Source organism: Solanum tuberosum, unplaced genomic scaffold (genome assembly GCF_000226075.1).
Source record: "Solanum tuberosum cultivar DM 1-3 516 R44 unplaced genomic scaffold, SolTub_3.0 scf00331, whole genome shotgun sequence".
In the NCBI taxonomy this organism is placed as follows: Eukaryota; Viridiplantae; Streptophyta; class Magnoliopsida; order Solanales; family Solanaceae; genus Solanum; species Solanum tuberosum.
The window spans coordinates 621,541-637,459 of NW_006239253.1; the positions used below are offsets into that span (position 1 = coordinate 621,541).

Genomic DNA, 15,919 nt, shown 5'->3' on the forward strand with positions numbered 1-15,919 from the left:
TATGTTATTTTATAACGGAACATATTCATTATAAAACGATAATATAAATTTATAGGTATTTTTAATAATTTTTAGAACTTATGGGTATAAATCATATTTTTTGAAATAGTAAAATATTTTTGGAAAAATTGAGGCCAAACACATGATGTAACTTCGCCAAAAACTTCACCCAAATATAATTTGCCAAGAATATTTGAGAATTTGGAGTCAAACGCTAGCTAAGAATATTCCTCCTCCGGGTGGAAAAAAATAGTAGAAATTTGTTTAGTAGGAATGTTTTATCAATTTTAATTCTATTTATATTTGTTGAAAATTTATTCCGAAAAAAGTTTATATTTCTCATGGAAAAACAACTCTTCAAATTGTTCTATTTTCATTCTTTTGAAATGACTTATGATGGTATTGGCTTTGCTGCTTTTGGTGCCACATTAAAGCATACTTCTATAGTTCTATTCCATGGAAATACGGACTATGAACTTATATTATATGTTTCATCAATTTTTCTTTTCGTTTTTTATATGGTGTTCGATATCTACATTAGAATTCGATTAAATTTGAATTCGCACCGAAAAATCCGATATTAAGGATAATGCACTCCTTAATAAAGGCGACTTCATACCCACCTTTAACGAAATAAACATCTACGATAAAAATGTGTTTGCATACTAAACCGTGGCAAAAACTAGTAGCAACGGAAATCATTGTCTTATAACTATGAGGACTCGAAAAATACATAAGTTGTCATCTACTAATAAATTTATTTGAGAACATATCGTCTCTTATTGACATGTTCACATTCATCAATTCATTCTCAATGTATATCAATAGTAACCGATGGCCTCTCAAATCAAATTCTTAACTTCATCTTGCCATTCATTTTTTGGTAAAGAAAAAACTTTGGGATATTATAAAATATATACATTAACAATTATATAAACATTCTTTATACAATATATATACACAATATACATTAAATATACTTTTATGAGTATACTTTTCATATAATTTTATAATCACTTTTTATACAATATGTATACAGTACATGTACAAGTTTTATACAACAATAATACATTCTTTATACATATACACTCTTGTCAAATATAATTGTATACAACAATGATACATGTTTTATACACATTATGTACAATAATTGTACAGTTTCTATACATATCGTATACAAATACATAATATATACACATCCTACACAAATACATATTCTATACAACAATAACACAGTTTCTAATTACGGAAGGAAGTTAGTTCCTCCACTTTCACCTTAGTAATATCACTCATTGTGATATCAAGGTCAGTCATCAAGAAGACCTCTCCAATATTTTGATGTATGAAATGGATAACTTTGCTCCACCAACATAAATTCATGCTCATGTAGTAGATGTTCTCTTCGATCGAATTCTTGATATCAATAGGACATTCTACACCTCTGTCATGACAACAAAATGGATAATTGGAGATTGTTTGAGTACAACTTTATACAACCGTGAATGTATTATATACACATCCTAAACAAATATGGATTCTATACACATCCTATACGAATACATAATCTATACACATCCTATATTCCTATACAAATACATATTCTATACAACAATTATACAATTTCTATACACTACCTATACAAATACATACATATATTATACACATCCTATACAAAATAAATATTCTATACACATCCTATACAAATAAATATTCTATACACATCCTATACAAATAAATATTCTATACACATCCTATACAAATAAATATTCTATACACATCCTATACAAATAAATATTCTATACACATCCTATACAAATAAATATTCTATACACATCCTATACAAATAAATATTCTATACACATCCTATACAAATAAATATTCTATACACATCCTATACAAATAAATATTCTATACACATCCTATACAAATAAATATTCTATACACATCCTATACAAATAAATATTCTATACACATCCTATACAAATAAATATTCTATACACATCCTATACAAATAAATATTCTATACACATCCTATACAAATAAATATTCTATACACATCCTATACAAATAAATATTCTATACACATCCTATACAAATAAATATTCTATACACATCCTATACAAATAAATATTCTATACACATCCTATACAAATAAATATTCTATACACATCCTATACAAATAAATATTCTATACACATCCTATACAAATAAATATTCTATACACATCCTATACAAATAAATATTCTATACACATCCTATACAAATAAATATTCTATACACATCCTATACAAATAAATATTCTATACACATCCTATACAAATAAATATTCTATACACATCCTATACAAATAAATATTCTATACACATCCTATACAAATAAATATTCTATACACATCCTATACAAATAAATATTCTATACACATCCTATACAAATAAATATTCTATACACATCCTATACAAATAAATATTCTATACACATCCTATACAAATAAATATTCTATACACATCCTATACAAATAAATATTCTATACACATCCTATACAAATAAATATTCTATACACATCCTATACAAATATATATTCTATACACATCTATAATACAGATACATATTCTATCAACAATGATACAATTTCTATACACAACCTGTACAAATACCTATATATTCTATACAATAATTGTACAATTTCTATACAATTGAATTTGTTTGGTTGTGTATTTTTCCAATGTAAAGAGCCTCTATTTATAATTGTTTTTGTTTTCCTAAATTCATTCGAATTTGGAATATATACAAATTATTTTATCTCTTTTTTATTTGGTTTGGTTTCCCGATTAGTTTTTGTTTAGGCAAAGAGTTATTTATGGAATAAAAATAGCCTCTGAACGACTTTAAACGTTTTCTCAAATTGAGTCAAATTAGGAAATAAATCCTTGTTCTATCCTTATTTGGTGGCAAATTTGCACTTTTAATCCCTCAAACTTCAACAAATAGTGATTTTAATTCTTTATTATATTTGTGGGTCTAACTATATATATTTTCATAATTATAATAATAGTAAAAAATGGAATTATTTTTATTTGATATTCATATAAATTTGATAACTTAATTAACAAGTTTGGTCAAGTGGTTGAACATCTCTACCATTAATTGAGGGTTCGAGTACGGTTGAGGATAAGTAAAAGTAAGGACCCGTTTGGCCCCAAAAAAACTTGGGGAAAACTTGGGAAGTGGTGTTTAGTCATATAACTTGGCAAATATATTTGTCAAGTATCCCAAGTTCCCAAATACTAGGGGGGGGGGGGATAGTATTTGGGCCAAGTTCTAATATTTGAAAATTCTAAAAAAAATTAAAATTACCCGAAACTTTTATATTTTATAAAAAATACTCATCATTTATTAATTCCAACTAATATTTGATATTACCTCCTCTAAAAAAGTTTGACTTCTAATTTGAGTTATAAAATTGAGAAAAAAGAGCAATTTGTGTTCAATGGATTATAAATATAACCGAATTAGTGACAAGTTTGAGTATGCGAATAATGTATTTTATTGCCTATATTGTTATTTTATTGTTGTTGATTGTTATCAATTATGTTATTAGGTTATTTTATAATGGAGCATATTCATTATAAAACGAGAATATAAATTTATAAATATTTTAAATAATTTTTAGAACTTATGGGTATAAATCATATTTTTTGAAATAGTCAAATATTTTTGGGAAAATTTGAGGCCAAACAAAAACTTCACAAAATATGATTTGCCAAAAATATTCGAGAATTTGGAGTCAAACACTAGCTAAGAATACTCCTCCTCCTGGTGAAAAAAAGTAGTAGAAGTCTGTTTCGTAGGAACGTTTTAGGAAAAATTACATAAGTGAAGGTCTTTTATTTAATAATTACCACTTTTAAGTATACTTTTAATTTATTACCATTTTTGTCAACTTTTAGTATTACTTACTTAAAACAATTTTGTTCCTTTAAACTTAGCAAAAAGTGTTGTCATTCACAACTTTTAGCAATACTACCATTCAGTCAAATTGTTATATATGGTTAAAAGAATAATGTTGACAAATGTCGTAAATATTTTTTTAAAAGTGTACACTTGAGTGATTTTCCCCATGTTTTATCAATTTATTTCTATTTATATTTATAGAAAATTTATTCCAAAAAAATGAATATTTCTCATGGCAAAACAACTCTTTAAATTGTTTTATTTACTTTCTTTTGAAATGACTTATGATGGTATTGGCTTTGCTGCTCTTGCTGCCACATTAAACCATACTTATATTCCATGGAAATACGGACAATGAACTTATATATATGTTTCATCAATATTTCTTTTGATTTTCCATCTAGTGTTCGGTATCACATTAGAATCCGAATAAATTTGAATTCGCGCCGAAAAGTCTGACATTGGAAATAATGCCCTTCTTAACTAAGGCGACTTCATACCCACCTTTGACGAAATAAACATCTACAATAAAAGGTGTGTTTGCATACTAACCCAACAAAGTTGCAGCAAAAACTAATAACAACGGAAATCATTGTCTTATAACATTCATCAATTCATTCTCAATATATATCAAAAGTAACCCATGGCCTCTCAAATCAAATTCTTGACTTCCTCTTGCTATTCATTTTTTGGTAAAGGAAAAAACTTTGGAATATTATAAAATATATACATTAATAATATTATATAAGCATTTTTTATACAATATATATATGTGTATATATATATATATATATATACACACACAATATACATTAAATATACTTTTATGAGTATACTTTTCATATAATTTTACAATCACATTTTATACAATATGTATACAGTACATGTACAAGTTTATACAACAATAATATATTCTTTATACATATACACTCTTGATAAATATAGTTGTATACAACAATGATACAAATTTTATACATATTCAATACAATAATTGTAAAGTTTCTATACATATCCTATACAAATACATATTATATACACATCCTATACAAATACATATTCTATGCAAGAATAACACAGTTTCTGATTACTCAGTTCCTCCATTTTCATCTTAGTAATATCACCAATCGTGATACCAATATCATCCATCAAGAAGACCTCTCCAATATTTTGCTATGTGATATGGACAACTTTGCTCCACCAACATAAATTCTTGCTCATGTAGTAGATGACTTCTTCGATCAAATTCTTGATTTCTGTACGATTTGAATTTTGGGTGTGTTTGAATTCAGCCTTTTGTTAGGTCTACACATACTATACAAATAACTATTCTACACACATCCTACATAAATACATAATCTATACACATCCTATATTCCTATACAAATACATATTCTATATAACAATTATACAATTTCTATACACTACCTATACAAATACATACATATTATATACAATAATTATATAACTTCTATGCATATTCTATTCAAATAAATATTCTATACACATCCTATACATATATATATATATAACTAATACATATTATATACAACAATTATACAATTTCTATACACTACCTACACAACTACACACATATTCTATACAATAATTGTACAATTTCTATACAATTGTATTTGTTTGTTTGTGTCTTTTTTCCGATAAAGAGCCCCCTCTATTTATAATTGTTTTTGTTTTCCTAAATTCATTCGAATTTGGAATATATACAAATTATTTTTATCTCTTTTTTATTTGGTTTGGTTCCCAATTAGCTTTGGTGTAGAAAAAGATCTATTTACGGAAATAAAATAGTTTCGGAAGGACTTTACACGTTTTTCCAAATTGAGTCAAATTAGGAAATAAATTCTTGTTCTATCCTTATTTCTTGGGAAATTTGTACTTTTAATCCCTCAAATTTTAACAAATTCTGATTTTAGTTCTTCTTATATTTGTAGCCTGTAGGTCTAACTATATATTTTTTCATAATTATAATAATAGTAGAAAAATGGAATTGTTTTCATTTTAATATTCTATATAAAATTTGATGACTTAATCATCAAGTCTGGCCAAGTAGTTGAACACCTCTATCATTAATTGAGAGTTCGAGTCATGTTGGAGGATAAGTAAGAATACTACTCCTCCTAGTGGAAAAATGTTGTAGAAGTCTGTCTTGTAAGAATGTTTTATCAATTTTATTTCTATTTATATTTGTTGAAAATTTATTCTGAAAAAAGTGAATATTTCTCATGGCAAAACAACTCTTTAATTGTTCTATTTACATTTTACAAGCATAATTCTTTTGAAATGACTTATGATGGTATTGATGATCAACAACACTCTGAGAAGAAAAGAAATAACAGCAGATACCAGAAAGTGCAAATACAAGTAATAGATCAACATCTATATAATCCCATCTTTTTTCCCTCTCCTTTTCAATCTACCAAATTCTCAAAAATGGCTCAAGAATTATTTTAGGTTGCAAATTTAAATCTCAGGTTCAATATGTTAAGTAGGAAATATGTGTCTATTCGTTCAACTTTATACAAGTTTAAGTCTCTACTTGTGCATACCAAAAATCAAAGAACATAAAAGTTAGTTGATGCTAAGTTAAAAAAAGTGAAACTTTCGCAAATAGCCACTATAATAAACCTAATTATGCTCCATAGCTATAGTTTGAATATTTACGGGTTGTAGCTACAGTTTAAGTTGTCTCGTTTGTTTAATTCGCGAATTTGTATAATTCACAGGTTTGTATAATACGCGGGTACATTTGTATAATTCAATTATTTTTGTATAAACTCGAAATAACGAATTTATACGATTACAAACATCAGAAGTGTAAACAGTTATACAAATTATATTATACAAATTCCGAATTATACAAAACTAAAAAACGGAGCCGCATAATTATAGCTAAAAGTAGATCGCAAATTGTAATTAAGACAAACTATAGCTATGTTAAGTAATTAACTAGTATATGTTTGCTTATACACATATTTTTCCCTTAAAAAGGTGTTTATGTGTTATGCTAAAGCAATTATAAGACAAAATGTTTAACCGACATGTATCATAAAGTAACTATATATATACTTTGATGAAAAAAGAGCCTACATCATGTCATAACAAAATGGTTCCATAAGTACAAAATCATGTACTATAATAAGACTGCCTAACTATCAACACTCGATCGAAAAATACATAAATTATCATCTAATAAATTTGTTTGAGAACATATCGTATAGGTTTATTCAAATTGTGAAGACTGTTTCAAGTTTTGGACATTTTCTTCTTTGGTGCCATCTTTGATCTTGACTTCCTCTTGCCATTCATTTTTTGATAAGGAAAAAACTTTGGGATATTATAAAATATATACATTAACAATTATATATACATTCTTAATACAATATATACACTACATATTAAATATACTTTTATGAGTAAACTTTTCATATAATTTTATGATAACTTTTTATACAATATGTATATAGTACACGTACAACTTTTATACAACAATAATATATTCTTTATACATATACACTCTTGATAAATATAATTGTATACAACAATGATACACATTCTATACAATAATTGTAAAGTTTCTATACATATCCTATACAATTGCATATTATATACACATCCTATACAAATACATATTATATACAACGATAATACAATTTCTGATTACGGAAGGAATTCAGTTCCTCCACTTTCACCTTAGTAATATCACTCATAGTCATCGTGATACAAATGTCATTCATCAAGAAGACCTCTCCAATATTTTGTTGTGTAAAATAGATAACTTTACTCCCATCAACATAATTCCTGCTCATGTAGTAGATGGCCTCTTCGATCAAATTCTTGACATCAATAGGACATTCTACACCTCCTTCGTGATAACAAAATGGTGGATAATTGAAGATTGTTTAAATACAGTTTTATACAACCATAAATGTATTATATACATATCCTATACAAATACATATTCTATGCATATCCTATACAAATACATAATCTATACTCATCCTATATTCCTATACAAATACATATTCTATACAATAATTATACAAACTCTATACACTACCTACACAAATACATACATATTATATAATTTCTATACACATCTTATACAGATAAGTATTTTATACGCATCCTATACAAATATACATTCTATACACATCTAATACAAATACATATTCTATACAACAATGATACAATTTCTATACACTACCTATACAAATACCTATATATATTCTATACAATAATTGTACAATTTCTATACAACAATGTTTGGCTGGGTCTTTTACCGATGTAAACAGCCCCTCTATTTATAATTGTTTTGGTTTTCCTAAATTCATTCGAATTTGGAATTATATACAAATTATTTTCCCTTTCTATTTTGTTTGGTTTCCGAATTAGTTTTGGTTTTGCAAAAGAAATATTATTTATGGAAATAAAATAATTTCTGAAGGACTTTGCACTTTTTTTCAAATTGAGTCAAATTAAGAAATAAATTCTTGTTAAATCTTTATTTGATGGAAAATTTGTGCATTTAATCCCTCAAATTTTAACATATTCTGATTTCAATTCTTATTATATCTGTAGCTCTAACTACATATATTTTCATAATTATAATAATGGTAGAAAATGAAATTATTTTTATTTTGATATTCTATATAAAATTTGATAACTTAATTATCAAGTCTAGTCAAGTGGTTGCATACCTAGTAACATCGCACTCACCGCACCAAGGTCAGTTGCATACCTAGTAAGACTACATTCCAAGGGATAAGACAAAACCAGCCGTATATATAAACATTCTTAATACAATATACACACAATACACATTAAATATACTTCTATGAGTAGACTTTTCATATAATTTATAATCACTTTTTATACCATATGTATACGGTAAATATACAACTTTTATACAACAACAATAAATTATTTATACATATACACTCTTGATAAGTATAATTGTATACAGCAATGATACAAATTTTATACACATTCTGTACAATAATTGTACAATTTCTATACATATATATCCTATACAAATACATATTATATATGTATCCTATACAAGTACATATTCTATACAACAATAATACAATTTCTAATTACAGAAGGAAGTTAGTTCCTCCACTTTCATCTTAGTAACATCACTCATACACCAAGAAAACCGTTCCAATATTTTGCTGTGTGAAATGGACAATATTGCTCCCACCAACATAAATTTCTGCTTATGTAGTAGATGGCCTCTCCGATTGAATTCTTGATATCAATAGGACATTCTACACCTCCTTTATGACAGCAAAATGGATAATTGAAGATTGTTTAAATACAGTTTTATACAACCATGAATGTATTATACACATCCTATACATGTACATATTCTATACATATTCTTTATACATCCCATATTCTTATACAAATACATATTCTATACAACAATTATACAATTTCTATTCACTACCTATACGATTACATACATATTATATACAATAATTATATAATTTCTATACACATCCTATACAAATAAAGATTCTATACACATCCAATACAAATATATATTAATCTACACACATCTAATACAAATACATACTCTATACAACAATGATACAATTTCTATACAAATACCTATATATTCTATACAATAATTGTACAATTTCTATACAATTGTATTTGTTTGGCTGTGCCTTTTACCGATTAAAGCGCCCCTCTATTTATAATTGTTTTTGTTTTCCTAAATTCTTTCGAATTTGGAATATATACAAATTATTTTATCTCTTTCTATTTGGTTTGGTTTCCGAATTAGTTTTGGTTTTGGAAAAGAATTATTTATGGAAATAAAATAGTTTCCGAAGGACTTTGCATTTTTTTCAAATTAGGAAATAAATTCTTATTCTATCTTTATTTGATGGGAAATTTGTACTTTTAAATTTTAATCCCTCAAATTTTAACAAATTCTGATTTTAACTCTTATTATATTTGTGGTCTAACTATATATATTTTCATAGTTATAATAATAGTAGAAAATGGAATTATTTTTATTTTGATATTCTATGTAAAATTTGATAACTTAATTATCAAGTCTAGTCAAGTGGTTGAACATTTCTATTATTAGTTGAGGGTTTGAGTCATGTGAAAGAATAATTATCTTGGTGGAAAAGAGTAGTAGAAGTCTGTTTTGTAGAAATGTTTTATCAATTTTATTTCTGTTTATATTTGTTGAAAATTTATTTCGAAAAAAGTGAAAATTTCTCGTGGCAAAACGACTCTTTAAATTGTTCTATTTACATTCTTTTGAATTGACTTATGATGGTATTGATTTTGCTGCTCTTGGTGCCACATTAAAGCATACTTCTATTCCGTGGAAATACAAACAATGAGCTTATATTTATGTTTCATCAATTTATTTTTTGATTTTCAATCTAGTATCTGGTATCCACATTAGAGTCTGACTAAATTCAGATTCGCGCCGAGAAATCACGGAGGGTAAAGCGCTCCCTAACACAAAATAAACATCTAAGATAAAAGGTGTGTTTGGTATAACTTCTATTTGTAATTTTTACAATGTTGGTTTGAGATGATTTTAAACAGAGAAAATTGGAATGTGAGAATCCATATAGCTAATCTCACTTGTTCGGGACTGAGGCATACTAAACCAACAAAGTTTCAGCAAGAATGGAAATCATGGAAGAAGTTAATTCAGATATATATACATATTCAAAAACAATTAACAAAGACTAATCCAAACTTCATCAGATCCCCAAATCCATGTTAACGTTGTTCTTCTGCCAAAAAAAGGTTTTCATCTTCATGGGATCGGAATCGAAGATCAACAAAAAGTTAAACATGAAAAGTTTGGCGTACTGCTAACATTGTTTCAAACACATGCATCCTTGAGAGTGAACTTTCTTCGAGCTTTTCTGATCACGGAAGGAAGTTAGTTCCTCCACTTCCACCTTATTAACATCACTCATCACAACACAAATGTCAGTTTTATACCTAAGAAGACTAAACAATCCAATGGATAATTAAGAGTGAACCAGCCGAAATCGGCATGAATAGCTTGAGGGGCAATGAAACAATAGCTGTCAAAGTACCAAAAATAGCAGAGTTAGCTTGACCGCTGCTTCCTGGTTAAGAACACCTGCTTTACAGTACAATTACTCGTGATGGCATCGATCGTAGCTTCCAAAACCATTTTGAAGCAAGTACATGGCTGGCTCTGGAGGATCAGATTGAAATTCACATTTGATCAATATCATAGATGAAGTTCAGGGATCTCAATATGATCAGTTATCCAAGAATCAAGAGACAATAGCATGCTAACACTAGGATCTACAACTATTTTCATCAAATGCAAATACAAAAAAAAGTCCCATGCATGAGATCGATCATACAACACTAGAGACCAATACCAGATTTAAACTTTATGATTACTAGTACTCCTGAATCCACTATATTTTTAAACTTATCGATTCATATTGATTATTTATTTCAATCTTAGTAGAATTTACACATAATGATGCAAATGAAGAAACATTCATCCTGGCTAAAGGTCTAGTAAGAAACACACGACCTCCAAGAATTTTCGCAACCCAATAACCTTCGACTTGTGTCAAAAAGTGTCAATACTTACCTCTATATAATTTTCCTTTGCTTAAAATAGTGAAATGGGGTTAGAGACTGACCGTAATGAGAATATGCAAACAAAGTTCTCCAAGAGTAAATACGGTCACCTTCAGCTAACTCACTCCTTTTTACTCTGTAAACACACCCATCTTTTTCCTTCTCCTTTTCGATTAGCAAAACCTGTTGCTGCTCTGAATAGGATTTAAAGACTCAAAGGTCCCAAGCTTTTCCACTTCCCACTACTATTCCTTAGTATTTGATTGGACACAAAGATTTAAGAAAAATATTCTTTGGCCAAATACATATACAGTCCCTTTTACTTGCAATTTAATATTTTTTATTTCGACACTCTATCTTAATATTATTTCATTTTAGCTCAACTTCATATTTTAGGTTTCATTTAAACATTAAATATTACACCCTCCCTTCTTATTTACAGTATGTTTTGTAGGAATTCTTACAAAAAATACTTTATCATGAACATTTGTCAAATACAGTAAGGATATTTTACCCGATACATGTATATTCTCAGAGAAAAGGATCAAAATTGTCCCTTATCTTTGCCTCAAGACTAAAAATGATCCTTATCATTTCATATGGAGCACTAATAGTCCTCCTTCTTTATAAAAAATGGTACAGTTTTAGTCTATCAAATATTTTCCGTCTATCATCAACGGAAGTTGCTTATATGCGTGTCATGCATTAAATTAAATAAAAAAAATTACCCTAAAAAACTAATTGTTCTGTGTATTTTCTAGAGGGTAGATATAAGCCCTAAATGGAGTCAAAGCTATAGCAGCAAATCATAGCTTGTATATAGAATTTGTTACTTCTTGTTGTAAGCACTTTTCAATTAGCAGATCCAACCTTCAATTTTATTCGTGCACGATAAAAAAAATTCTTCGATATCATTATCTCCCTGATATTATCAATTCTATAAGGATGTATGAATTTTCTTAACGAGTAATCATAACCCAATAATAATTATTAAATTACAATTTTATGCTTAATTGATACTAACAAGCTCTTGTTTTAAACTTGAAGCGTGTTTCTGGAATTCTAGACAAAGGATTTAGTATATCTATACAACCAAAGGATGTAGTGTAGTGGATAAGAATGTTTATCTCTTAACCAAAGGTTTCTGATTCGAGCTCTTGGTATATGAACCAAATGGAGCCCTACGCGGCACGATTCTAACATTAGTTGGACACCAATATGAATATCCTGACATCAAGTGAGAATCTAAGTATTTTTTTTAGTAAATTTGTAAATGGATAAATGGAGCCAATATATGAGGGTGATATTAATTGTGAATACAATGGATCCTGCCATTCAAAATTAATTCATTTGGTGGCCTTAATAATTAACCTTCACTGTTGCTTAATGAATGGACAAAAGGAGCTAAACTTTGTAAATTGACGGAAAATGTTAGAAATACTAAAACTGCACCATTTTTACAAAGAAGGAGGACTATTAGTGCTCCATATGAAATGATAAGGATCATTTTGAGTCTTGAGGCAAAGATAAGGGATAATTTTGATCCTTTTCTCAAACTCTTTCGGTATTAAATTAAGAGTTAGTATACAATAAATATTTTTTTTAAAAGAAAAACATACTATAATATAGGAGGAATGATTATCATTCAACTCTAATCCAAAAAGAGGACTTTTAAGTATACATATTTATTATATAGATATAAGATCATCATATGAATATAGCTCATGACTAAGGCTCCAACGAATATAAAAGGCATGGGGAGGGTTAATGTCAATAAAGAATTGAAACAAATGGCTCAACGGTACTAAGTTCTAGAAGTCAGTTTTTCAACATTAACAACAGTATTAAAATAATGAACAATTAAAGCTTTTCAACTGGAGAATCAATTGTCTGTTACAATTGTCCAGAAAAGATATTCTTATTTAATCTTATATAATTTTTATTTACCCAATTTATATGTCTTTTAAATCTAGCATACAAATTAAACCACAACTTCTTGTTTTTATTTGAGTAAACAATACCAAAAGAATCACACATCAAATAAAGTTATATTGCGTTATGATATTCAGAGTCCGTTTGAATTAACTTATTTCAGATACTTTTAAATATTTTTGACATATTTGAGTAAATTAAAAATGTGTTTATAAACATTTAATTTTTAATGAAACAAGAAAAGATGCCATTGATGAATGAAGCTATAATAATACATGGAGTACAATTGTACAAATTAATGTAGCAATAGATAAATATACAAAATTATTGTTACCAAATTACAACTTGATCTAATCTTATCATGAAGAAAATAAGTACATCATCAAGCCAGCGAGGAAAGCGAGGAGCAGCTGTCATCTTTTGGACTTTCCGGCGTACCGACGAATCTCATCAGCAGAGCAAATCAAGCCGCCGATTATTCGTTAAACAAAAGAATAAGACTATAATCAAAGAATAAAACGGCAACTAGCTATGGCGGAAACGCCCAAATTAGCTTTTACAACAGTACTCAACAATGGCGGAACTTCCCAGCAAGTCCAATAATGGAGTTTACAGTTGAGAAAATAGCAGTAAAATTGAACCCACTATGATGTGGAGTTGCATAATCCAGGATTTCCAGCAAAATAGACCTCTCCCCTGAAATTAAAAAACTCTAGTGTTAGCGCCGGCGTCGGCGTCGTACGGCGGTGTAGACTAATTTGAAATATTATAAAAAACTAAAACTAACTAAATGTATGCTTACCGAATTAGAAGTAATGGACATATATCCGGGAGAGGAACTTCCGTCCTGCGGTGACCACGACGTCGGTGTTGTAGAACCGCTGCCAGTTGCCGGACTTCTACCGGAGCTGCTATTAGTGCTGACACCGGCGAATCCTAAGGGATACGACGGTGTGCCGTCCGGCTTGAAAAGACCATAGTTACGCTCCGACATAGGGCCAGGTTTCAAGTTCTCGTTAAACAAAGCAAAGACGTATATGTTCAAATTGCTGTTAGGCTTCAACGGAGTTCCCTTCTTTTGACTCACAAGTTTAATAAGATTGCAATTATATTTCCTCGCATTATCTGGCGTAGCTCCGAGCTCATCGGCGTCTCCTTTCGACGGCCAACCTGTCTCCGAGATCTGAACGCAGACATTTTTGTAGCCAATTGAAGCTAAAGCAGAGTGAACCGCATCGATTTGGGCGAAAAGCATGTTATCGTAATGAAGATTGGTAACTGGATCAACAATCCCCTGATTAGGCTGAAACAGCACGAAATCCAGCTGCACCTGCTTTGGATCTGCCTTGTACGCAAAATAAGGATAAGCATTGATTAAAAACGGCGAACCAGTTTTACAATGGAAATCCACCACCTGAGTAATACAGCTAACAAGATCTCGACGGAAAGCTCCGGAGGACGGCGGGTAGGAAGTCTCGAGAATGGCAACTGAATGTGCAGTAGTTACACTCACTTGCTTATCTAAGTTCATACTAACAAGAGCGGCGTAAACATTTTCCATCGCCGGTAGTAGATTGTCGGAAAGTGCAGTGTTGTTAAAAGTTAGCACTTCATTTCCAACGGCGATGCAAGTGATCTTCGTCGCCGGTAAATAAGCTTGGACGTTAGTTTTAACCCACGCCTGAGCTTTAGCAGGATCCTTCATATCGGAAAGGTACTCATTGCCGAGACTGACAATAAACTCAACACCAGAATTTGCAAATGCTTTGAGGACATGTGGATCGGCGTCGTAGAGTTTCACTCTGGTTGCTCCCATGGACTTCACTAATGGAACTACTTTCTCCGGAGGCGGGAGATTATCGGCAATCTGACCGTAGTTAATGCCGATAGAAGTTGCCATTACCGTGCTGATCAAAAACACTAAAATTAATGAAACGTAGTTGATATGAATGATGGAATCCATAGTAGACATGGATGAGGAAGAAGAAGCTATACAAGTGTGGATAATAGAGTAGTGAAATGAACTGAGTGGAGCAAAGAGTGGGAGTTGATCAGTGGGGGTAGAAGTAACGGCGTTAATGCATGTTGACGGATTTAGGTGGTCACATTTAACATCACTCCGTATCAAGCAGTAATCTACCTACCCTATCTGCATGTCCATTGCCCAAGAGATTTTGAAGGTTTAATAAGTAATTACTTAACCACCAATGAAGTTTGCGGTAGAGTTGTAAGTATTCATTCATTCTTAATTAAGAGGTCTGAGTCCTTGAGTACGGAATCGTCTTTGTTAGGGAGCATTTTACTCTCCCTTCCTGATGCAAATTCAAATTTAGTTGGGCTCCAATATAAATATCAAACATCGATGAGAAATTAAAAATAATAATTAACTGATGAATATATTACT

The 15,919-nt window shown here is 29.4% G+C and overlaps 1 protein-coding gene across 1 annotated transcript; it reads right to left on the minus strand.

Moving 5' to 3' along the window:
* Window positions 1-14,124: 14,124 nt before the first annotated feature.
* Window positions 14,125-15,478, minus strand: LOC102583800 (glucan endo-1,3-beta-glucosidase 11-like). The gene is given in 2 exon segments (NM_001318566.1): window positions 14,125-14,211; window positions 14,318-15,478. Coding segments are annotated over 2 exon segments (1,248 nt in total).
* Window positions 15,479-15,919: the final 441 nt, after the last annotated feature.